Source organism: Seriola aureovittata, chromosome 15, assembly GCF_021018895.1.
Source record: "Seriola aureovittata isolate HTS-2021-v1 ecotype China chromosome 15, ASM2101889v1, whole genome shotgun sequence".
NCBI classification, from domain to species: Eukaryota; Metazoa; Chordata; class Actinopteri; order Carangiformes; family Carangidae; genus Seriola; species Seriola aureovittata.
Genome location: NC_079378.1, coordinates 14,123,289 through 14,148,357, shown reverse-complemented (window position 1 = coordinate 14,148,357; position 25,069 = coordinate 14,123,289). Strand labels below are relative to the sequence as shown.

At 40.3% G+C, this 25,069-nt stretch overlaps 1 protein-coding gene across 4 annotated transcripts in view; it reads right to left on the bottom strand.

The window, feature by feature from the left end:
* cadm2a (cell adhesion molecule 2a) overlaps window positions 1–25,069 on the bottom strand; it is a 206,174-nt gene that overhangs the window by 65,689 nt on the left and 115,416 nt on the right. For 3 of the 4 annotated variants that reach the window (XM_056396986.1, XM_056396987.1, XM_056396989.1), the window contains exon 2: window positions 2,800–2,826. The exons of the other annotated variant lie outside the window; for it this stretch is intronic. In XM_056396986.1, the coding sequence (XP_056252961.1) occupies window positions 2,800–2,826 (27 nt within the window). The remainder of the gene's footprint in view (window positions 1–2,799; window positions 2,827–25,069) is intronic. 4 annotated transcript variants of the gene reach the window in all.

Below are 25,069 nucleotides of genomic sequence, written 5' to 3'. Positions count from 1 at the left end.
CTGTTTTTTGGGTTGTCTGTCCGTATGTACGTATGTCCATCTGTCCCATTCTCGTGGACACAATATCTCAGAAACACCTTAACGGAGCTTCTTCAAATTTGGCACAAACATTCACTATGACTCGAGGATGAACTGATTAGATTTTGGAGGTCAAAGGTAAAGGTCAAGGTCACGTGACTTCACCAAACACAGTCTTGGCCTTGTGAATGCAATATTTCTGTAACGCCTTGAGGGATTTTCTTCAAATTTGGTCAAAACGTTCATCTGGACTCAAGGACAAACAGATTAGAATTTGGTGGCTAAAGTTCAAAAGTTCAAGGTCACAGTGACCTCGGAAAACACTTTTTTAGCCATTACGCAAGACTTCACACAGAAATTATGACAAATTTTCACACAAATGTTTAATATTTTATATGACTCTCAAACAGAGACTACTCTGCGTGGCGGAGGCATACAACTGCGAGGCGGTAATTCTAGTTTCTTTAAATGACAATATTAATGTTACCAAACACAGACACATGGGACGATTGACAGCTGTAGAAATCCCGTCTCTAGCAACCATCCCATATGATGTGATCTTGACTTTGAAAGGCTCCGAGTCGCTCTTGGACTATTAAAGCCGCTGATTTTAAGAGTTATTTCTAATATCGTCACCTTCCTAAAATAATGGCCTAAGTCATGTTTTGACAAAAATGTTTTTTTTGCCTAAATCACCCCCTCATGATGCTGGCCACCTCTGGTAAAATCGCCTGAATCCTCAGTTGAGGGGAACATGCAATTCTACCCCCGGTTGTATAATGGCCTATGTCAAAAGTGTGACTCTTTTGTTGAGTTTTTTGTGTTTCCTGAAAAACCTGAAAAAATGACTTAGGCCATTATTTTAAGAGGGTGTCGATATACAACCTTCAGATGGTATCAGAAACGTAGCCTATAACACACCCATTGTGTAACACAACACTCCAAGTAATATTGATTTGAAATAACTATGACAGATTCAGCTCGAGAGCAATTTCAAAGACACAGGTTAAAGGTAGGCTATACCTAGAAACTGTGTTCTGTGCGCACACACACACACACACACACACACCCACACACACTGTGCATCTGTGTGTTGTGTTTAACGAGGTCCTTTTTCATGCTCATTTGCATCCCCGACAGTGACGCCATTATATTGTCACATTTTCTAAAAATAACCCTGATTTAATAATAACCTGATTTAATAAGAGGGGGAAGGAGGAGGAGAAGGGAGACAGTATCGTAAGGAGCATACAGGGGTTTGACACGAGCAACATACCAAATCTATCACTCTACAACAGGCAGACTACGGAAATGACAAACCTTGCATCAAGCATGTGAAAACACAGCATGTTTGGGTTGCTGTTGTGTGTTTTGTACAAAAGGAATGGTTTTATCACAGCAGACCATTGCTACCCACTAATCTTCCCGGTAAATGTCACTATTTTTTAAATACGGTCCCCTGGAAAAGATGCACCACACGGAGAAGTGGTGGAGAGTCTTCAGACTCTACTGAATGTGCATGTGCTGTGAGGTTTTCTGAACAGAATTAACTAGAAAGACCATTTATACTACTTTTTTTTTTTTTTTCCTAAATGGGTCACTTGATTTGCATTTGCATTTCAGCACATATATATTTTAATGTTGGTCTGTTTATATTTACAAGTTTGGCTGACATTATCATTCTTGAGTTGATTTATCAAGGAACACTGGAACTTAATTGCAATCTGCCAAATATTCCTTAATGCAATTTGATTTGCGCATACAGCTGGTTTCTTACGTGTGCTGCCCCCCCCCCCCCCCCCCCGAGCTAACGCCTATACTCTCATCTGACTTATTATCACATCACTGCTCAGGAAGTGACTGTATTCGAGACCTGTGCCTCTGGAATCATTATCCAAAGACGGTAACTAAACAGAAGGAGATTATAGTCGCTGACTAAATTCTTAGTTTTCGAGAGGCATATTTACTGAAGCACACAGCTGAATATAATCAGGTTATCTCCTCTCAAATAAACACTCTGCCTCTTCTCTCTGACACTCTCTGATCCATAATCCATCCTCCAGTTACATACTGCCATCTTGCAGACACAGAGAGTGATGGAGAAGATTGTGATCACTGTAATTTACTGCCATCTCGCCAGTGTCTGCCAATGGTAAAGGGCAATATAACACAATTAAACACTTGATTATTAATCCTACGAACCCGGACTGTCTCCTTCAGTGTTTATGAGCTAAAATAATTGAATAGCAAATGTGGAAAAATATCTACGTATATTGACACTGAGATGAGCTTCATGTTGTAGGAGGGCGACCATTTTTAGAAGCAGATCGCAAATCCCAAGCAAAGTGGTGTTTTCAACTGTTTGGATAATGACAAATAAACCGTGCAAGGTGCAGTTTAGTGTGTTTACTAAAACACACTAAAATGCAATTTAAACAAGGCAGCACATTTGAAAGCTGAAATTAAATTTGAAATTCCTGTATGACAGAAACCTTTAAAAAAATAAAAAAAATAAACAAAAAAACAAAAAAACACTCCCTTGACCTTTTATTACTACATAACAATTTTGGAAAGAAGCAGACAGCAAAAAAAGGACAAAAAAACAACAACAACAAAAAAAACAAGCGCATACAAGCAAATAAGCTAAAGCATAAGCCAAACCTTTTTTTTCTGCCTTTTTTTTTTTAAATAAAAAAAAAAAAGTACATTCAGAGTCACTTCTCTGATGTTGGATGTTGCAAGGCTGAGGCACAGCGGGGTACAAACGCAGCCACAACTCACCTCGAACTTTGCCTTTTGAAGCCATCACTGGAATCCCCAAGTAGACAAGAGGGGTTGGATGGACAGCAAGAGAGGCAGACGCCAGAAAAAAAAAAAAGAAAAAAAAAAAGAAGAAAAAAACAGAGAGGAGAAAAAGGACAAAGACAGAAGACAGAGCAGCCGATTAGATAAGTGTAGGAAGAACAGTGTGCCTGTGTCTGTCGTACGTATGGAGAAACAGCATAGTCTTTATCTCGAATGTCAATCACTGGTTGCTCAAACACCCTGATCGTTCAACCCTGAAAGAGATTGTCCCGATTTGGCTCATCAGCAAATTGAGACCTCACGGCGTCGCACCTTTTAATTAGTCGCGTCACATCATCTGGATCAGGCAAAGGGAGCTTGTTGCTTTCTAATGAGCTCGCAAGACCCGTAAGGATATGGACATACTGTAGATATCATGTGGTTGATTAGTAAATGCTGCGCTTCATTTGATTTCTTGCCGGAAATGACAAGACTACAGTAGCTTTGTGGACATACAGGAAGTAATGACTTGTGTGTATGTGAGAGCCTACAGTCACGCATGCACACACTGGTGCACTATCATATTAGGCTGTGAATGACAGCACTGTAATCAGTGAGGAGACGCACAGACAAGAGTGTCGTCTAGCAGAGAATATGCCCCGATATGGGAGGGTTCAGTGAGCAGCTTGCTGAAAACCATACAGGGTAATATATATATAGATATATATGTACACACAGCCACGTATAAAAAACAAAGGGAGAACACACAACACCGAGGACCTGACCAGCAACAACATGAGCAGCACCAGCCGAGCCGGATAAACAACACAGATTGTCTACGAGTGTGTGCGTGTGTCTGTGTGTTTGCGCATGTATCCCGAGGGAATGACTCCCATGCTTCACACACACTGCTTTGCCAAATTGATGGATCTATTGGAATGCCTCTAGTGAGCCTGAAATGAGAGAAGAAGAACAAAGAGAATCTAACTGCAGGTGCGGAGTCTGCTGGTTATAAAAAAATATTTTGCTTTCCTTTCGATTACAGATTTATCAATCATTCCCCCTGTAGCCCGCACAATGGATGCAGAATTTTTTCCATTGTGGCCTATCAACATATGCTGAAGTCATTGTCCGGTTAAGTTAACCTGAAAACAGGAGTAGAGATAGAAACCGGCTGCTAAACAGTACGACCACTGCGTCCACTCTCACGTACATATTGCCTGTTTATACATTTGAGTGCCATTAAATCCTGATAGGCAATTTTCACTGGCTAATGGAGATGATTATGTTTTCTTTAGTACAATTTCACAGCTCGCCAAGGTGCAAGATAGACAGAGTGAAGTGAGAACACCAAAGAGAGAAACTGGTAATCTGTAGTGATTCGTAGTGAATCTTTTAAACTCAATTTGCACGCATTTTCTTCGTCCGCAACGTCGTCGTATCTTCAGCGGCACACCACACGAGGACAAGAAGCAAGAACGATCACATGTGAGAAAAAAAAACAAAACACTACTCCTCTCTTACATGTGTGCACAAATGCACTCATACATGGCAGCGTGGTGGACATTTCACATCTTGCTGCTGTGTCACTGGTTATATGAGGGAGAGGGGCCGGCAGATATAAAAAAAAAAACACAAAAAAAAAATCAGGGCAGCGAGTGTCACGTCTCTGCCAACACTGCTTTCTGCATGAGACTGATGGCTTTGTGAAATATTCCCTAAGCAAAGTCTGACCCCGCTCTATTCCTGCCTTTCATCCCCGCTGTCAAGGTATGAGTTTCCTGTCACAACTGTGACTCTGTGATCTCTCCCAGTCAAAACCCATGGAGAGAAAAAAAAAACAAGAAGAAAGACAGATCCTGGAGACAAAAAGATGAAGAAAAAACATATATGTTTTTACAGCAACATATGTTATATATAATAGCTATAGAGAGAGACAGAGAGAGAGGGAGAGAGAGAGAGAGAATGACCCAATCAATCACATAATGGCCACCTTTGACAATACTCCTAATTGGACAGAATACACTAAAGTATTGGGATCAAATCAGTTTTTTTTATTCAGTGCTACATCTTAACCAAACACTCGCTCCTGGGATTCCTCCCTCTCTGTTCTGCTGCTGCCGGCTGTGTAACCAGGCAGTCGTCTGAAAGAATCGAATATTAGTTGCTGTGCGTTGGAATTTGTCTGCCCCCTAGTGGTTAAAAAAAAACCCCACTTTGTGCAGCTTTAACTTCATGACATGGTGTCTTGAGTGTGCAGATAGAGAATGTTACATAGTCCTTTGACTTAAAAAAAGCCCCCCCCCCCCAAAAAAAAAGAAACCCTGTGATCTGAAGGTGAAAGCCCACTGACATTTACAGGAGAAAACTGAGTGTCAGCAGCTGAATGAAGTGTGATCTGTCCTGCGGGATGAAAATAGACCCAGTTTGCATCAAAGAAACTTAGGAAGACTCTCACCTGCAGACACTTCCTGCATACATTTTATATTAGCATCTAATCATCACAATACCTGGTGATTAATACCTTACATTTCATGAAGAGGAACAATTGTGACATGAACATAAAGAAGCATGTAAACCACTTTTTTTTTTTTTCCCCAGGTATTCATCTGAAACGATGCCCGGAGCTGTTGGTCTAAAGTCTCTTAGAGAACAAAATAGCGCGTGACCGTATGGCGGTTGAAGAGAAAAGCTCTGAGCTGTGAGGAGGTTGTTTTCCGTCTCTGTAACCGTCAGCGGGGAGTCGTCATAAATAAACTGTGATAGTTCATACACACACTGCCTACTGTGACACACACTCCCTTGGGGGGATATAAGTCTCCTGAGAGGATATGTGTTGTGTGTCGCAACATCCTTCCTGTTCGCCTCTTCATTTCCGCCTCCGTTCTCCTCCCTTCAACTTGTGCTCATTGAGGAGTTCGTCTCACCTGCTTTTTTTTTTTTTCCTCCGCCTTGTTAACCCTTTCCTTACCTCCGTCTTTCTCTCTCTCCCTTCTGTATTTCCTTCGCCCCCTCGGACTAGTCTCTTTCACAGTGGCAGATATATTCAGCGTCTGACATGCAGTGAAAAGCCTATGGAGATCGATGTGTGCAGCGTGGCGCTCTGAGCTGTCACACGGCATGATGGAGAGTTTAGCTTATCTTTCGTACAGCAGCAGCTGTTTTGCCGTATGTTAGATGTACTCCAGGCCTTTGGAATCCCACCAATATTCCACCGGTGAGCAGATTGCTGTAAAACCTTAACACACTCTTTGTCACCTTATGACTTGGCTGTACATGGAGCCATCAATCCACACATACACACACGAGCATGAAAACATTCAGCGGAAATGTGACACATACTCATTGCAATCCCAACACACATTTGTGACCGTTTTTGATTTCAAGACAATCATCGGCATAAAAATAGCTCTCAATGAACACAAGCAAATGTATTTAAATCTTATTTGATTTGGCAGCAAATGTATTTAAATCTTATTTGATTTAGCACAGCTTTTGCTAAGGGCCGCAATTCATCTCAGGGTAATAAAGGAGATGGTAAACAGTGTTAATAGATGGAATCAAGCTTACTTAACTCAGCTTATTGCCACCATACTGCCTGCTTTATTAGATCTGTCTACCACGTCCTTGTTTTCTCACATTACAGGGAGGCACACATCTGTTGGTGTTGTCATTTAATCTAGCATATTTGATTCCACTTCCTTAACGCAATTATACGTACATACCCTGTCCATGGTAGAATCATCTGCTCATAACGCCTGAGCGCCCATAAAACATGCACAGGCGCGCGCACACACACGAGCTCGCATTGCACACGCGCTGATCACACATGCACGTGCTTGGGTAACATTTGTTTCATCCCCCCCTGAAGATGGTCTACAGCAGTGTTTATGGTTTCATAGGGAACGCCTTGCAGATTTCTCTGTCACGCTGAAGATCTGGTGAATCACCATCACCAGACCGTGTGTGAATGGCACCAGGCAATCTGGCTCCCCGAGGCTGTTCAACAGCACAGCGAACTTTTGAACGTTCACGATCAGTAGTTAAAAAAGAAAAAAGAAGAAAAAAATCTACTACATACTGTTAACAACATGCAGGCATTGTAAGAGAGCAGCCTGTTGTTAATTAAATGTTATGTGGTAGGGATTTAGGGATTTTGAGAGGTTGCTTTATTTCGATGGAGGTCAAGCACTGAGAATATTTAAAGTAATTATGAGAAAACTGGATGAAAGTCTGGGAATGTTTAACATGATCCCACACAATCATGATTCTCACCGCTTTGTAACACCTGCGTTGTGATGAGGTGACCGTGCAGGGAATGGACTGGAGGCAATATGCAAAGATCGCGACTCAAGGGATCCGCAGTTTACTGCCGACTGCTGATGGCCTTCAGCCAAACACGCGGTGAACACAAAAAGGGGGCACCTGATGGATCACTGCTACTTTGGGAACTGTTGATATGTTGCTGTAGATAGACTGAAGCACAGCTGACCCAGCTTATTTGCGAGCGTGTTTACTACAATTTGAGCGAAGCAGCACAATGTTGGTGTCCCATAATAAACACCTATTAGCTTTAAGTGATTTCCTTGCCAGTCGGTTAAGGCGCATAATGACTTTTCTAATATCTCAATGTTTCTGAAGTAGATGTGATGGAAAATGTCCAGTCAGTGATAAATGATGATGTGTCCAGCATACGTATGAAAACGATAGAAAAAGGCATTATCTCACATCACACACTTCCCAAAGACCATTAATCAGCTGAACCACCTGAAAAGTTTAACCACTCATAGCCTTAAGCTCATTGTTGCTATAGTTATTTGGCAATCTAACATATGCTAACGAAGCATGAGTGTTTATTTGGAGTGGTGATTAAACTGTTGGCCACAACTTTGTATAAGCTGTGATAAAGACTTTGTGTGGACATCTGCCACACAATTAGAAGCAAGTTTATTCTGTGGCATGTGATAACAGATGTTCTTATTCATTAGTGAACCAATACTAACTTACTGCGAGTTTTGGCAGAGAAATGAAAACTCCTGAAAGTTAGAGATTAATTAGAAATATAACAAAAGGCATCTGTATTCCACTTAATTCTTACATTAATCTTGGCTCTGGTTCCCAAGATGAGAGAAATGCAGTTAATTCAGAACTGTTGTGTGTTCTGAAACAGCGCATGTGCTACAGCGGTGTGTTAGGAAAAGGGCTCAGTGACAGTGGCCCGGTGGTTTTAATGTCAGGACATTTTGGTTTACAGCTCCTGTGTCACTCGACTTCACAGCTGTTCTGTAAGAAAGGTCACAGCAGCTTCAAAAAACACACATGTTCCCGCTACAGCTTTGTATACGCCACAACTTGGACACAACAAATACCAAAACCTGTAATTCTACGAAATGCATGGTCATACCTCACAGGTACTCGCACAACGCACGACAACGCTGCCATGATATCACACTGTCCCATGTACGCCAAGCAGACTTCATCAGAGACCAGTGACACTGGGCGGATATGTACAGCCCCCCCCCCGTGGTTAGAGCAGTTTCATATATCTTGTTAATTAACTGGGACACTAGCTAGACAAATAGTAAGCTTGGAACTATCAGGTTTTATCTGGACCACGCACAGTTCTGAGATATTAAACATCAAAGATTTGACATCCCACATGGCAAAAAAAAAAAAAGAAAAAGATTTCTTAAATATTTAACACCAAAAGTGCAGCTGTCAAACCGGAGGCTTTGAAGCACAACTTAAACCACAAGTTGTATTTTCTGCCCTATGTCAGTAATAACTGTGATGCCAGTCAATAATGACTAATCATTATTACTATGGCTATGAAATTACTTACTCTATGATTTTCTCCTCATCTGTCCTTTCACACAGACATGTGATTTGTCTCAAAAGACATACTTTCATGCAGAGGGCTGCGAGTACCTTTTATAAGTGAATCCGCCTCACTCATATTTTGACTTATTTATAACCATAATTTGCAGCCAGCCACCTGATTGCCCGCTTTGCATGGTAATTGTTTACAGAGCAATTATCCTCTTGACTGAAATGAACAATTCCATGTTTATGATTGCATTCTACGTACGCTCCGTCTGCCAGAGAGGTACATGTTCGATCATGTTAGCACCTATAAGCTTATGTTGTTAGCCGGGATGCTTGATCGCTGTCTAGCAGCTCGTACTTCCTTCTAGTGGCAGGTACAGTATATCTGCAGTACGAGTGCCCTTTATTAGGGCAGCAGGGACGCCCTCTAGAAAAAAAAACTGAGCCATGAGATTTTCTCATGGTACAGGCACAAGCACGACAAACAACCAAACCCTTTCCACAAGGAATAAATAACAAAGAGCGGACATTAATTGAGACCCATGAGACTGTTTAGGATTCTGAATTTTCGCATAAGAGTTCAAACTTATCAGCTAATATTTATCATTTTACATCCAGTTGGCACTGGATGAATTCTTGATGAGTATGTCCTTGTCTAAAAACTGACAAGACAGGAGCTCCATTAATCCATTAATCCCTCTGAGACACTCACTGGACTGTAGCTATGGTAGCGCCTTATCGCAGACATCTTCAATCCGCTCTTATCATGTTACTGTGGGTAATATAGTATGCAACATTTCTATTCATCATAGTCCAGTGGATGGTGTACAAGAGAGGGATGAAGAGGAAAGAGGATCAGACTAAAGGAGAGAAGATAAAAGACAAGTGTAGGTTTGAACTATGGTCATCTTATAAAAACTGCCCTTTAACCGTGAAGAAACAAATACAGGCACGTGCACATGAATACGCACACACACATGCACACACGCAGCTCATACCATTTTGCCATTTAAAGCCTTAAAGAAATTCCCCCAGGGCTCAGGAAGCACATTTCAATTTTCCACAAAACACCCGAGGGATATCAAAACCATGAATCTCTCCAACAAGAAAAGTCAAACAGGAATTGCTATAGGATGATGGACACACCCAAATGCATACACACAATGCATGCACACTGCGTACACACACGCACGCACTGCACACTGTCAAACAGGTACTGCCGTTGCATGATGGACAGTCCAGGTACAGCCTATAACTCAGCAGATGCTTTTTGTTTCCACTGCTTCTTCAAATGAATAGTTTAGAAGGTGAAGTTATATTGTGATAGATGCCTCGGGGGTAACAAATGGCTTCCTCTAGACAAAGCTTTGAAGTGGTTGCGTATGCCTGGTCACCAACCTGTAATCTCTAGCCATTTGTCACAGGGTGAAGGGACAGGAGATTTCCTAGGAAAACTTTCAGATAATACAAGCTTCATTTTTTACCCCGTGCAGAGGTCAAATCCCTACAGGATAAGGAGTTATATGGCAGCAATGCTTTATTCAGCATCAGGTGCTCTCTTTAATTCAAATATATGGATTGCCGTATATTTCTGGGGGATTTTCTATTTATCCTTACTGTTAGTCAGGGATCGTGCTGAGGAGCAGAAGCTTTTATCCTCAGTGGAGAGGAACACATAGCGTCTGGAAAATGCCTCCTCCCCTTGATAGTGAGACTTTGATCAAAAATGTGTCATAGCATTTTGCTCGAGTTGAATTATTCAAAGGTCAGTGAACAAAGGCATGTTTGTGCTGTGTTGCATTACAATGGCTAGAATGATGGTAAATTGGCAAAGTGTTCACTGTGTCTCTGTGGGGAGCTGACCAGTGAGCCTCACCCTCAGGGGACCATTTGGCATCAAACAGTGCAAGCTCCCTGTGATTGTTACTGCTTCACTCATCGCCAGGCTGTTACCTCATATTTTCAAACCATCACCTTTATATCCCTTTTTTTATTTATTTATTTATCTTTTTTTAGGGCATTGTGTTTTTTGTGGCTTTCCAGCAGGTTGAGAGGAGAATAGACTTCCAACAGGAGCGACTGAAAGCCTGGGCTGTGCACTCCTAATGAATGTTGCATGTATGTGCACGCGTGCGTGCGTGCATATGTGTGTGTGTGTGTGTGTGTGTGTGTGTGTGTGTGTTAAGGTTTTGTGCACCCTCTTGCACATTTACATGCAGTGGTGTGTGTGTGTGTGTGTGTGTGTGTGTGTGTGTGCAGTGCAAGGGGTCCTCTGTAATGATGGCAATAGGCAATCTCTAGGGCATCAGGATCGCAGGCTGTCTCAGCGGGCAGCAGCTCACTGGAGACTACAGCTATAAAGGATAAGTAGAAGAAGAAAGGGCTCGAAGACATGCATGGATTTATCCTCCTTTCAAGTCCATGACTATAGCTTTCGCTCTTTTGTCTTGCATTCTCCTCCCTTTTATCCCTACATCCACAGCTTTCTAATTTAATGGCTTTTGTAGTGTTTTTATTTATTTTTATTTTTTTTCTGCAAGAGTGTGTGGGTGATGTGGACTCACGTAAATTGATACACAAAATATACTAACGCACACAGTGGGGAGAGAAGTGCGGTGGAGTTTCTAATGAAGCCGCTGTGGAGAAGTGAGTAGTGCTGCAACACACACAGGTTTCCCATGGGAGTTAAACCGACTCCAACTAACCAGGTCAGCCAGGCCTCCTGCAAGCATCTTCTTCTCTGACGTCTCCTGCTCCTGCTTCTCCAGTACAAACAAATCCCTCATAATAAACAAACTATCTTAAAATATTTTTCTTCGGATTGGGCTGCATTTTTTTTTTCCCACTCCTACCTTCTCTACATTACCTCTAAAAGAGAGGTAATGAACCCATATTACATACAGGATATCCCTCACTCCTATTGCATTTAAAAGCGTTGTTCTCTAGGGGAAGCTGTTACTTAACCGTGATTATATTCACTTGTGATTCAGCTAATGTATAGGAGAGCAGCTGTGGAGCCTGCGAGGTGGTTGCTCACTCTCTTCCTGTGCAGTGGGTGGAGTCGTGATGTACAGAACAATGACTGAATATAAGGCTGATCTCTGCTGAAGCTATTCTCCCTCCTGAATTGACATATTTTAGCCAAAATTGCACAAATTTCTGGACAAGGGCAGCGTTAAGTATAAGTTATGATTCATTCAGGCTGAAAGCAGGGAATGCTGCTCCCAGTAAACTAAATTTATATCACTGTTTATACTTTCTGCATATTTGCTCATTCTATTGCTTCTCTATTGCCCTTTGATTTGCATAACTGTGGTGCTTTGTGATGTTTTCTTCTCGCCCTCCCCTCCCACCAAATTCTGTCCATCTGTTTTCCCCATCATATTTTGTGTGATTGTGTGTGGGTGTGCCTGCCTCCTACCAGCCTGGCCTGGCAAGAGTCCTGCCAGGTCATCCTTGTAATAAGAATTTGTTTGTAAATGACCTGCCTGGTTAAATGTTGCTTTTGTTTTCAACCACCCAACCAACCGATCAGTCGTGCGCATATTTAAATGTATTAAATTTTATACTGTATTAGGAAAAAGCAGTGTTCTGATTTAACCCGCTTTCCAAATCCTGCCCCTAAGATCTTCTGATGCAGACTTCACCAGGAATAATAAAAATATTAGATGATGGAAAACGTCTAAATTGTTTTCATTGACAAAAATGAAGAAACTGCAATCGCTCTGTGCATGCTGAAACATGCAGATGTAACATATGTGAGAAATGAAACAAAGCTCTAGAAAGAAATATTACATGTGTATGGAGGAACAATAAAGACCAATGTACTTTTCTTGACAAAACGGATTAAATTAAAAAAAATGATATCCAGGTACTGATGTACCTTACTTTTCATCCGAGGCTGGGAAACATGAACAAATCCCATTTCATGCCCCCATCTTATATTTACAGAACAAAAGAAACACTGTGTTCAATTACCAAAGACAAATTTGAACCCATCTGGGTCATTTTGAACAAATTGAACTGGAACTAATTCCTTTCGAGTGTTACAATTGAACTAAATATATAAATAAAATGGCAACTTGTTTGCTTTTTTTTTTCACCATCAAATTAAAGTTGACCTCAACATGCTCCTATTATCGCTATCCACAGGCGCAAGCCCATGGGAGCTATGTTAGGGAAAGGGGGGGAGGGGAAAAGAGGAGGGTGGACACAGCGGTGCTAAACTGTGATGCAGCTTCCAGAAGACAATGCACATAACCCTGCTTATCATTACTATAAAAAAAAACAAACAATGCCTTCACATTCCTGCAATTGTTAATGTCACCTGTCTATACTGGCTTCCGTTTATACCGACTCTCTTTCACTTTCCCCTCTCCCTGTCTTTCTCACCCGTTGCAAAAGGTGTAAATTGGACACAGATAATTGAACATTACTATCCTGGGAGATAGCTGGCGCCATCTGTTAAATGTCCGCCCCCAACATCACAGTGCACCACACCATGTCCCCAAACATCTCAATGCACCATGCTGCACATTTGTGTGGACAATGCACGTGTTGCTTTGGGTTTATGTTGAGACTGCTCTTCCTTCATTTCACCGATACCCGGATATAGTGCACGTACTGCGCTCAGTTTCACAAATGTATTCTAGCCATTCTTGTGGCTGTGTAGGATGCACTTAATTTGTAAATCAGGACGTCCAGTAACATTAGACTTAGATGATTTGTAGCAGCATGTAATATCACAAAATTACAGTAAATTACTTGTATACAACAAAATATCCAAGAGGTGCAAACCTCCCGCACACACAAACAGGTGCTACAGTACAACAAAAGAAGTGAGTTCTATGTGGCACTATGTAGGTGCCACTACCGTACTTAGTTTTCATGAAAGTTTAGTCATGAAAAGTAAATTTAATCGCCTTAGGTTTTACTATAAATGATGCTTTTCATTTCAATAAAGTGAAACGTAAGCACCAAATAAATAATAAAAATAATACAATATCAATGTACTTACGACTGACCTACACATTGAGAAATGAAAAATACTATGTTAAGACTTTGGGTAATGGTCGAACCCTTTGTAGATACAAACCAACTTTCTTTGTAGTAGCACCTTTGGCTGGAACCTGCTACAACAGTCACCATAGCCACTAATTGTGCTCCACTTCTTGTCTAATGGCTGGTATTGTTCACTCCTCATAGAAGTTTTATATAAATACTGAGCATGCACTGCATTCCGTAAGATTCCCAACAAAAACCCAATTATTGGTTGGCTTATCCACACAAATAATGAGGGTGATTGTCTATGTGAATTTCTGAAAAGCCCTAATGGTCTCTTTCTCTGTCACACACACAAACACACAGACATACACACAGACACACACACACACACACACAGCTGATTAGCAGTTGGCATTTTGTCTTGGCTACGTGCTAAATGAGAGCAGCAATATTACCATCTCAAAGATGCTCTCCTCGCCCAGTTAATGGTCAGGACACAATGGCTCCTCAAACACTTGATGGATCATTGAAGGATTATGCCATTTGGCTTCATGCCTTTATGCTCACTTGATGTGTGTGTCCGTGCGAATATGTGCGCATGTGTGTGTGTGTGTGTGTGTGTGTGTGTGTGTGAACCAGAGAGACAGAGACATCCTGTATCCTGTAGGTGTGGACTCTCCACAGGCCTCTCAATGGGAGCAATAATGTCAAGGAGCTGCAATGTCATATCCATCAGAGCTGACTTTCTGTCAGGGCCAGACAAAGGTGTTGACACCTCAACACCACAGAGTGAGTGAGGAGGCCATTCAAATGTCAGTTACCTGACACATAGCCATGCTCTCACAGATGGGTGGTAACCAGTGATTGTCAGCTGGTAACTCAGGAAAAAGGCCACTGCATATATAAAGCTCAAGAGGAGCGGTCCACAGAGATTTAATGAATGAATATGTTTTCGTCCTGTGAGGCAAGTATTCAGTTGGTACAATCACACCTGTCAACTCTGGCAAATCAGCACTTATGGAAATGAGGGGGCTATCGCTGAAGCGCTGCGGTCATCAAGAGACACATTCAGATTGCTCAGTCAGGTGTGAGGCTGTCAAACCTCACCACCGTTTGCAGTATCTAATAAAAGTTATACTTCAGCTATATCGCTGAAAGAATTTAACCAGGAAGCTTCACACCTTACCAGCTAAATTTTGCAGACCTCCCACGAATCCTCTTTGCCATATCAAACAATGCGTCTCATTATCGCAAATGCTTTAGGGGACTGTATAGAATCTGCACTTTAGTTGTTCAGTATTTATGGAAAATCAAGATTAGACCTTCAATACCCTTTTTAAATGGACAAAAGTAGTGAATGGTGTCATCTGACAACAGAAACATTTAAAAGGCATTTAAAAAGCTATATAAGCTTCATTTAAACAGATGACATGGATTTGATTGACCAAAGATGGAAAGAGAGTGGAGAAAAAGGAAAAGGTGGTTTGTTTTTCCAACAGTTTGGTAGGTGGGATAATCTCTATAATCTTTCAATTACCTGAAAACAAATAAACTGAGTTAGTGTGGCCATGCTGGCAAGGACACCGCAGAGCACAAACAAGATGACCTCTGAAATTCGCTTCCCTTTGAAAAAGGAGAAAGGTCACATTATACAGTAGAGCACACTTTTAAAACTGGGTAATGAGATTTTAAGGGAATTTAAATGATATTGTTAGTAGGTTAAATTTTAAGTAATTAGTGCCTGAAAAACATTTACACTTAGTTGACTTGACTGGCTTCCCTCACTAGAAAATGCTCAAATCATTCCACAACATCATGACTCTACAATCACTAAAGCACTTCTCTCCACAGGAGCTTCCCCTCCTCTTGTTGGTGTCTTTGAAGCTGTCGAGGAACAGCCGTTTCTCACTTACTTCACTGGCCTCGAGATCACTAGATCTGCACTCTGGGGGCTCGTCTACCTGCATAGAGGGAGGAGGGACTGTTTGGATATATGTATAAAATTGTATCCTCTGTGAGGTTCCCCAAGTCTCTGTCCTGGGCCAAATCTTACTTTACCTTTACATGAAACTGAACTTCTTCCGCTGTTATTCCAGCAGCACTAAATTTGAGCCGACATATCTGGCCTCCACCTAAAGCTCAACTTTAACAAGACTGAGCTGCACTTTTTCACTGGCAATTACAATGCAGTCGCACTGACTCCAACCAAAACCTCCATAAATCCCGTCGACTCCACAAACAACTTTTGTTGTGCCCTTTACAATGTCCACTGACACACATTCACAATGGGGACACTATCTGCCCTGGTACTGTTCAAGCTTTATTTGTCTTCCATCTAATAGTGCAGCTTCTTTCATTCTAGGGTCTTGCAGTAATGTGTTCAGCTCCAACAGGACCTCCAAGGCAATTCCTGTCTTTCATTGTAAAATAAAATGAATGTCTCTGAGAAATATGCCTCACTGTCGACTATGAATCATGTTCTCTTCTTCCTCATATTTCTTGATTTACTCCAGCCTACAAAGTTTTGTCATGCATTTATATCTTCCTTAATGTGTTTTTATTGTATGGTTATTTCTATTATGTTTTTCTTATACATTGTCACATTTATTTTGTTATTGTAAACTGATATTGTAAACTTATTTACAGTATACAACTGCACTTGCCTGCACTTGTTCATGTTGAGCTTACAGCAAGTGTAGTGTAGTAGTGTAGTCTAGATATTTTGCATATAGTATATTATGGCTTGAAAATGGACACGTTGTGATTAAAATCCACCATTTTAGCCATTCGGTCCTTGTAACTCTTTTGTCAAATAAGGAATCACAGTGCATATAACAATTCAAATGAATGTCAAGACTGACAGGTGAACTTTATGGTTGCAAAAAGACATAGTTTTAGCTTCTCAGAAGAAAGTTAATTGAGAATTCACAAAATCGAGAATGTCTATGAAAATCACAGATGAATACGCAGCAGTGACCGACTGATATCACAAATACAGATGCATTTAGAAAGGTATAAAGGAGAATCTTAGCAATTTTTACGTGTGCTACTAATTTTTTCCTGTAAGAAAATATTTTTGACATTTATAACATATAGTCACAATAGCAATCAACACGTCATCGAGAGATGTCGCATGGCCTTTTATCTTTCAACAGTCTTGGCATTATGTGACTATCCTGTTAAGACTGCCCAAGTACATTAACGCAGTCTTGCTCCAGTTATTCATTTTCCCTCTATTTTGTTCTGTTTTTTTTTTTTTTTTTTAGCTCTCTACTTTAAGTTCCCATTATTTCATGTCAATAACTATGATTATTCCTTGCAGGCTTTTCTTCTAATTGTGGAACTTTCAGGTCTTTTTGAACTCTAACATTATCAGATAATAATGCCTTTGTTCTTGCAGACATATGAACTTAAAGCCATATGAAACATTCGGATTGCTTAGTTGCGGTATAAGGTAAGAATAATGATCAACATTGCATAAGATAGAGATTGATGTAATATTTCTTTTACATTACATCATCTATTTTATATTCATTATGTCTTAACAATCCCTGCTTATATTTCAAGGCTCCAAGAGGCTGATAATGACTTATATTGACAAAGTTAATATGCAAAGGTGTGTGTGTGTGTGTGTGTGTGTGTGTGTGTGTGTGTGAGAGTGTGATGAAATGAACAAAGCCTTGTGCAGACATGCAGATCTGGCAGATAAGTTTTGACATCTATGATGCCTGTGATGTCGTATAAAATAAAGAGTAATTGTGTGCGAAAGGGAGGAAAATTTTAATTACAGCGATAAATAATGGATGTCTTTTTCAATTACTTGTGATGGAGAGCTGACACGAACGACATGCATATGTGCATTGCATACGTACACAGGCGCTGTTAACTACTTACTCAGGTATTATTTTCTCAACGGCTTCTTCCTCATACATGCACACCCTAACCCTAACAGTTTCTGACTGTTTTTTTTTCCATGGTGCAAAACACTTAAATTGCCCATTGTATGTTGCAAAGGAGAGAAAGGTAGTGTCCCTTTTTAGAAATAATGAAATCACTGTCACCATGTTTCCAACACATAATGATGCATAAAAACAGTTTGATTTTAGAAGATGATGCATCTTTGCAGTATGGTAAAATACTTCACTAACTGTGTGTACATGTATATTGATTTATTTAAGTGGTTAAAAAATAACCTGAATGGTGTGATTAAATAGTGGTTCACAGACATAATTACATTTGTAAGCAAGAAGGAAAGAAGTATTTTGATATTTTGCAGATTTTTTAATTTCTTTAATTTTTCTAAAATTTAATTGAATTTGATATGCACGGCATCTGAGACAACTTCAACTGCCACAACAATTTAAGGAAAATATTCAATCTCTCATGTTACATAACTAAGAGAATTAGTGCCTAAGTTTAAAACATAACACCTCCATTTCTCAGTTGGCTCCTGCTCTGGTTTTTATCTTTTAAACCTTATACATATGAAAATGCAATAAGTAATAAAAGAAGTATCTCCATGCCGGTAACAGTCTGTTAATTCAGTTATATTTTGCCAGCAGTCGACAATTTCTTTTACCCGTTAATTGATAAGATAATATTCCCCCTCTCAGAGTATCAACTTGAAAAAAAAATCTACTTCAGAAAAATCAATTACACACAGTTAATGTCTTTTGTTTGTCTTTCTTCTTCCTGACTCTTTTTCTTTCGCCTACACCCCATGGGACAGGTCTGACATCCAATCAAAATACAACTAGCGGCATGGGTCTCAAGTTCCTTCTGCTTCCTTAACCCAAGTGTCCATACCATAGGGGTCCATACCAGTTAATTGGACGTGTCATCAAAGGTGAACACTAAATGCTACCAACATATTTAAGATTATATTTAGAGTGTAAACTGCACATGCACTTTGTTGTTCTGCGATAAAAGACGAGTAAAATCTCATACACTTCATATGAACAGCAGATACTCCAAAAATGCATTTTAAACTATGGCAAAAAAAAAAAAAAAAAGCACTAGCACAGTTGACCTTTTGGAAATGGTAATGATATACAAAAAAATTGAAATGTCATTAGGCTGCACTCAGTTCAAGACATTAAAGCAATTTAACTTCTGCAGACTTTCAGAGAGAACAAAAGTCAACAGAACTCTTGTGGTTCTCCACCACTGAACAGACAAATGGGCTACCTGTGGAGAGACAAACACTGACTGTCTGCACTGACATTTATACTGCTGTTGTCCTGAAAGGAGGACAACTGGAGGCCATGATCAAATATCTTTCCTGTTTTAATGGGATGTAGTAACCTCTTACATCAGCACACTTCCACTTAGACCCGCCTGTTAGTCTCACTTGGCTGCTCTTTCCTCCCCGAGGAGAAACTCCGTAAAACACGAGCCATTTATTTAGTGGAATACGCACATGCATGTGCGTCCATGCATACCGAATGCATACACACGCACATGAATGAAGACGGACAGTTATACGTGGAGAGACAGAGACCCGTGAGCCCTGAATCCATTTCTGTCTGGGTGAGAGCAGCGTTGTTAAAGACTGATGTTATTTATTGTGTAAAGGTAAATTGAGTATGCTGTGCTACTGAACATAAACGGGAGACATAAATTGAAATGATAGAAAAAGCTTTGTCATCCAGATGGTTAAGATTAATTAGAATAACCAGACATTGTCGCAGCCCTATCACAAGAGAATAATGTTGGAATTAGATGATTCTGGAAAATCATGTAAAATGCTCAACGCATCTTAGTCATGAAACCACATGGAAACAAACAGCATTCAGTATTTAGCTTGGTTTTTTTTTTGATCGGTGCTGTTTCTATAAGCTGCAGTGGTTAGTGCTTTGCCTTCAATATCCTGTAGTCGAGGAGCGTGGCTGATATGAGAATGTACAGATTTGCTATAGACAGTAATGTAGAAAAGGAGTAACCACGCAAACAAGTGCAAACAGTTCGGTCTTTCTGCATCTGCTGCACAAAATGTTCAATACTCAGATTGTCTTGGCAATGCATTGTAAATGCAGAGGAAAATCCTGCCCCTGAGTTGTATCGATTCCAGTGCTCCAGTCCACTGTACGCATACGACTGCACCAGTGTGTGTCCGTGTGGAAATGCGATTGTTTTCATTGTTGCGTGTGTGTGTGTGTGTGTTTGTGTGTGCCCTTTGTATTGATCCCCCACTTTGTTCCAATTATCAGTAAGGGTATGGGGCCTAATACTGCTATTCACACAAACATTAGAGCAACAGAGGCAACCGCATCTGAGAATGGAGATTTAGGGAGAGCGGGAGGAAGAGAGAAGGAGAAGAGGCAGAGAGGATGCAGACCTGAGGGGCGAGGGGTGGGGGGGGTGTGATGCAATAAATAAATAAACTTTACTTTTATTTACTTTTATGCACCTTTTTTTAAGATGGGAGGAAAGATCCTTGGCCTTTGTGTCCAAAGCATCAGTCACCTGAAAAATATCTTCAGATCTGAAGCACAATTTAAACCGTTTGGATATCAGCCATACAGAGGAATGGAATAAAGAAAATGATTTCCAAATAAGTCAACAAAATCTAGCAATGTATTAGTGACTCAGAGCAAAGAAAGGCTTCCAGTCATTTGTAAAGGCCTTGAAGCTGACTGATGACTTCAGTTCATTATTCTCAGGTCATTGGCTACAGCCACATAACGTTAAATTAACAAAGGGCCGGGGTTATGATTGCATGATTGCAGCTTTTGTAGTAAGAGTCGTAATTGGTGGCTTTTAAAGTTTTACCGATGTGTTTGTTTGGAGGTTACAGTGCTCAGAACCCTGCATCAAGTAGGCCTAACATTAATTACAAAATAACACAACTGAGATTTCCTGAAAATCACTTTTATGCTCTTGCCACAAGACATTAGTTGTTAATGCTTATGAGCATGTACACATGCTGACTGACCTTTCCTCTAGGTTGCCCACCCACAGTGTGGATTAAAAGATTTAGTGTTGTTAAGGATTGATTTTCTTATTCCCCTTCTGCACACACTCCTGTGTCTGTGTGTGTGTGTGTCTGTGTGTGTGTGTGTTTGTGTGTGTGTGTGTTTGTGTGTGTGTGAGTGAGTGAGTGAGTGAGTGAGTGAGTGAGTGAGTGAGTGAGTGAGTGAGTGAGTGATTGCACACAAGTGCCATGCAGCTCCTCAGCAATCAAGTGTAACCCATAAACCCTGGGTTGGAGGTCATCATTGCTAACACATAGAGCAGTTATTGATCGCCTTCCCAGTTATCTTAACAGTTCAGAACAACATGTAGGGCTACGGAGACTCGCCGAGAATCTTAAGCTGAATCATTATTGCAGGCAATCACTTGGTGGCCACTATCAAGCACTGTGTAACCTATAAACAAAGTGGTATGGGAAAAGACAAAGAACAGGCAGAAACCTAACGCTAGGGAAAGAGAAAATGAGATGCATTTGAGTCAATTTGTGTGTGTGTTTGCTAGTGTGGATGAAAATCTCTCTTGCGGTTTGAGCTGCATTGTTTGATTCCACTGATTCCACAGTAAGAGTCGCCGGGGGCTTGTTGCCAAGGTTCAGCCAATTGAATTAGGGATTTGCCGTTCCCTCCTCAGTCCAACCCTCCTGACCATTTCCTGTTTCTAGGGATCCCAGAGGACCTTTTCTCTCCATTCAGCTGTGGACTGTAATTGTATTTAGGATGCCTGTGCAGAGCCCAGCGGAATACACCACGGAGAGAGGGAGAGAGACAAAGAGAGATAGAAGAAGAGTTGGAGGATGACTAAACATGACAGGGGAAATGAAAAAGAAGAAAAAAGAACGAAGAAAGGAGGAAATTCTTAAAGATGGATGTCTGCAGAGGGTATGGATGGTGATGGGGGGTGGGGGTGGCAGAGATAGACAGACTATCCACACATCCAAATGGAACACAAGGTCATTGTTCTCATTAGGTTTCTAAGCCTGAATAACCTAGGCTGGTTGGAGACAGTTTGGTGTAAGTACTGCAGTACTCATGCTATAAAGCAGGAATCTAATAGGCTATTATATCCAAAGACATTAGGGCAGGAGCAAAATGATTTTCCTTCACCCTCCACCCAATTTAGAAGCAGCCGTGGTATTACATCTCATAGTAACTATTATATTTCAAGTCTATAGCATTAAAAATAGCCCTGAGTATGCCATTAGGACACATGTATTTTAGATACATGTATTACATTACAGTCAAAACAGCCATTTTAATATCAATAGACTGATTTAGGCCTGTTCATAGATGAGCTGTCTCCTGTCGGTCTGGAAACAAGTTTGCATAATGTCATGGTGTTAATAAGTGCAAGTGTGAATTAATTCATAACATGGGTGCAATTATCAATATGAATTTAAATGACAATGTGTTCCTAATATTAACATAACAGCAGGTGTAACACATTCTGGGCCTTCTGACAAAAAGGGCCCCTTTACATTGATGTGTCCTGTTTTGTGAAATATCACCTCACCTGCCCAAAGACCTTTTGCTAAGGACCCCCTGAGGGTTTTCTCCCATAACCACCCCGCTGGTGGCATCTCTGCATACTGACGCTGGACACAATATCATTAACACCTGTGCAACTTAATGCAGTGCATTTCAATTGCACGCAACTGTAAGATGGTTTTGTTGCATTATAATGCCATTCAACACCACACCTATCTTACAGCTAATGAATAATAAGCAGTTTTTTTTTTCTTTCTGTCAAAATGAAAACGAACACAACAGGAATCAGGGGCTTACTGTGTGTCACGAAGCAAGTTTAAAAGAGTAAACTTCTATTTGAGTCCTGTTTTACAAAACCTTGTGATCCAAGATGATTGGTTTCCCAAAAATGGTTACTGTATTTACTAAGGAATAAGATTCAGCTGATCTCCACTTAAAATATGAATACAGCAATCAAATAGAGGAAATGGGAGGGACTATGCACAATTGTGGAATTACTATAGGTCCATAAGCATCAATCTATATCCTTCTACCCACAATCTAATCATCATAGCCAACAGTCTAAAATTCATTGTAGTCATCATGGTCTGACAATACTCACTAGGCATTTGGTTGAGACAGATCATTGACAGTGCTTCCTATCACAACATAAACTTTTCTCACACAAAGAAAGCACCACCTTTAAACCTAAAATGTCTCCATAAATATCGACAAAAATGTGTTTCTAAATTACTGCAATTTCAGATTAAGATATATTGCTTTTTTCAGCTTTCTTATATTTGTTACACATAATTAAAGTCTAAATATAGCACATCCAAATACTGATTAATCCATATCTAGTCAGAAGCAGAAACTGATTTTCACTGAATTTGTCAACATTTGCATGGCTGTTGCATTTGTGTTGTTGCTTTTGCATTTGTGTTGTGGCTCCTGTATTGCGTTGACCCATATGGACCACCATAGGAGAGCAATGGAAAAAATTTAACTCATACTACCAAAATTCGGACCAAAATACCCAGCTAATGTTGAGAGGGGCAATAAATTAATTCATGTACATACGTTAGACTCTTTCTGAAGTAAAAATGATGAGTGAGCAACCGCCACACAGTTTCGAGCATCAATAATCATGTTCACTATGTTGTTGTACATCAGATAATTCGGAATGTTTAGCAACGTAATGCTGCTGTCTGCTCTTGTTTGAGTGACATATCTGCCAGACAATGAGGCCCTGCGCATTTTGATTGGAACACATTGTTCAGCTCTAACTCAGACTGTCAACCTTCCAGCTACAGCTGTAGACGAGATCCAGCCTGACAGGAGTTCAGAGACAGAAGTTCACACTTGTAGAAATGATTTATTCAAAACTTAGCGTGTAAGTATAGCACTCAATACAGCGGCGTATTGTACCACTATCACACACTTTATCACACATTTCTGTTCACACCATAGAATTTCTGACTACATATGGTCACTGTCCACTGAAAACCACGTATGTCCAAAACCGTTACTTTTCAGTAAATTAAGAAAATCCTGTGTTTTTAAAATAATTTAACACCGCATTGTCAAAGGTGGTATTGTGTCTTGGCCATATACCTGCATATGTCTTAATATTATCAACATTTTACCACAAATCAAGCGTATATGGTTTCTACCAGTGAATAGAGATACTGTAGCGTATACTTGTTAGATGATATGCATTGGACAGACGTAATCTTTAGTATATTTTATTTTATGCATCTAAAAATGGCACAAGAACAATAAATGAATGCCATATAAATAAAAAATAATACATTAATAATACGTACTACATAAAACAGCAGGTAGTCCACCATAAAATTAAGTGATGCTGGACTATCAATAACAACCACACAATGAACATTATCAGTTTGTCTACAACTACCAATCAATTTGTGTGTATTTATTACCAGTCTACCCCTTTCTTCACTGTGTTTTTGTGTGTGTGTTTGGGCTTCCTAGTTTCCTCAACTGTCTTCTCTCGATCCCACTATGCACAGAATCGCACTCCATTTCAGAAAAAAAAACATTCTCCTCTCTTTCCAGCTCAATTTCCTCCAAAAGTATTTATGAAAGATCTCCTTCCTCTTTGATTCATCCGTTTCATTGCAGTGTAGTTTACTGGACTTTTAGCAGGCTCCAGACTGGCATGGCTTCCCCATTTGTCTTGTTTCTTTTAACACTGGCTCCTTATTACTCATCCCGAAATAGGTTTGGCCACTTATTCTCCTCCCTTCCAGGATGTTCACCTTCCAGGTGTCTGGATTTGCCCTCTTCCTCAGCCTTCCCCGACGAGCCTCGCCCCCTGAGGCGTTGTCCTCAACTCCTTCTCCTTCTGATTAAAAGAAAAAACGATTGCTCTCACACTGTTTCTGTGTGTGTGTGCGTGCGTGTGTGTGTCTGGGCATGTGAGAGATAGAGTGTGTGTGTGTGTGTGTGTGGCTGAACACAAACAATGGCAAACAAACTAGCAAACATGCTGCAATTCTCGCCTCCACAACAATACTGCATTAAATACATTAAAATACATCAGACTGCTGTTTTAGTATTTCTCACTCCATTGTGGTCTGTTAAGCACTTTGAGATGCATTTCTTTTGCATTGGTATGAAGGGTTCTATACAAAATATTGTTATTATTCATATAGTATATATAGTAATACTAAGAATACCTACCTTGATTCAGATTCATATGAAGATAAAAATCAGGAAAATCAACCTTGTCAGTTTTAAGAGATTCTTGAAAATACAGAGGAAAACATTTAGTAGCCTACACTGAATCCAGTGCTGACATAACTCAGTGTTGCTTCCTTTGATCTAGCCGACTAAAAAAACTTGTCTTTCTTCCTCACTGCTGACCCCTCGCCCTTGCTTCAAGTTCCCTACTGTATTTAACATTGACCGATGCACAAAGCTTGTGCGGAGAAAGACATGTCTATCCTGAAAAAGACTAAACAGTGCACACAGTC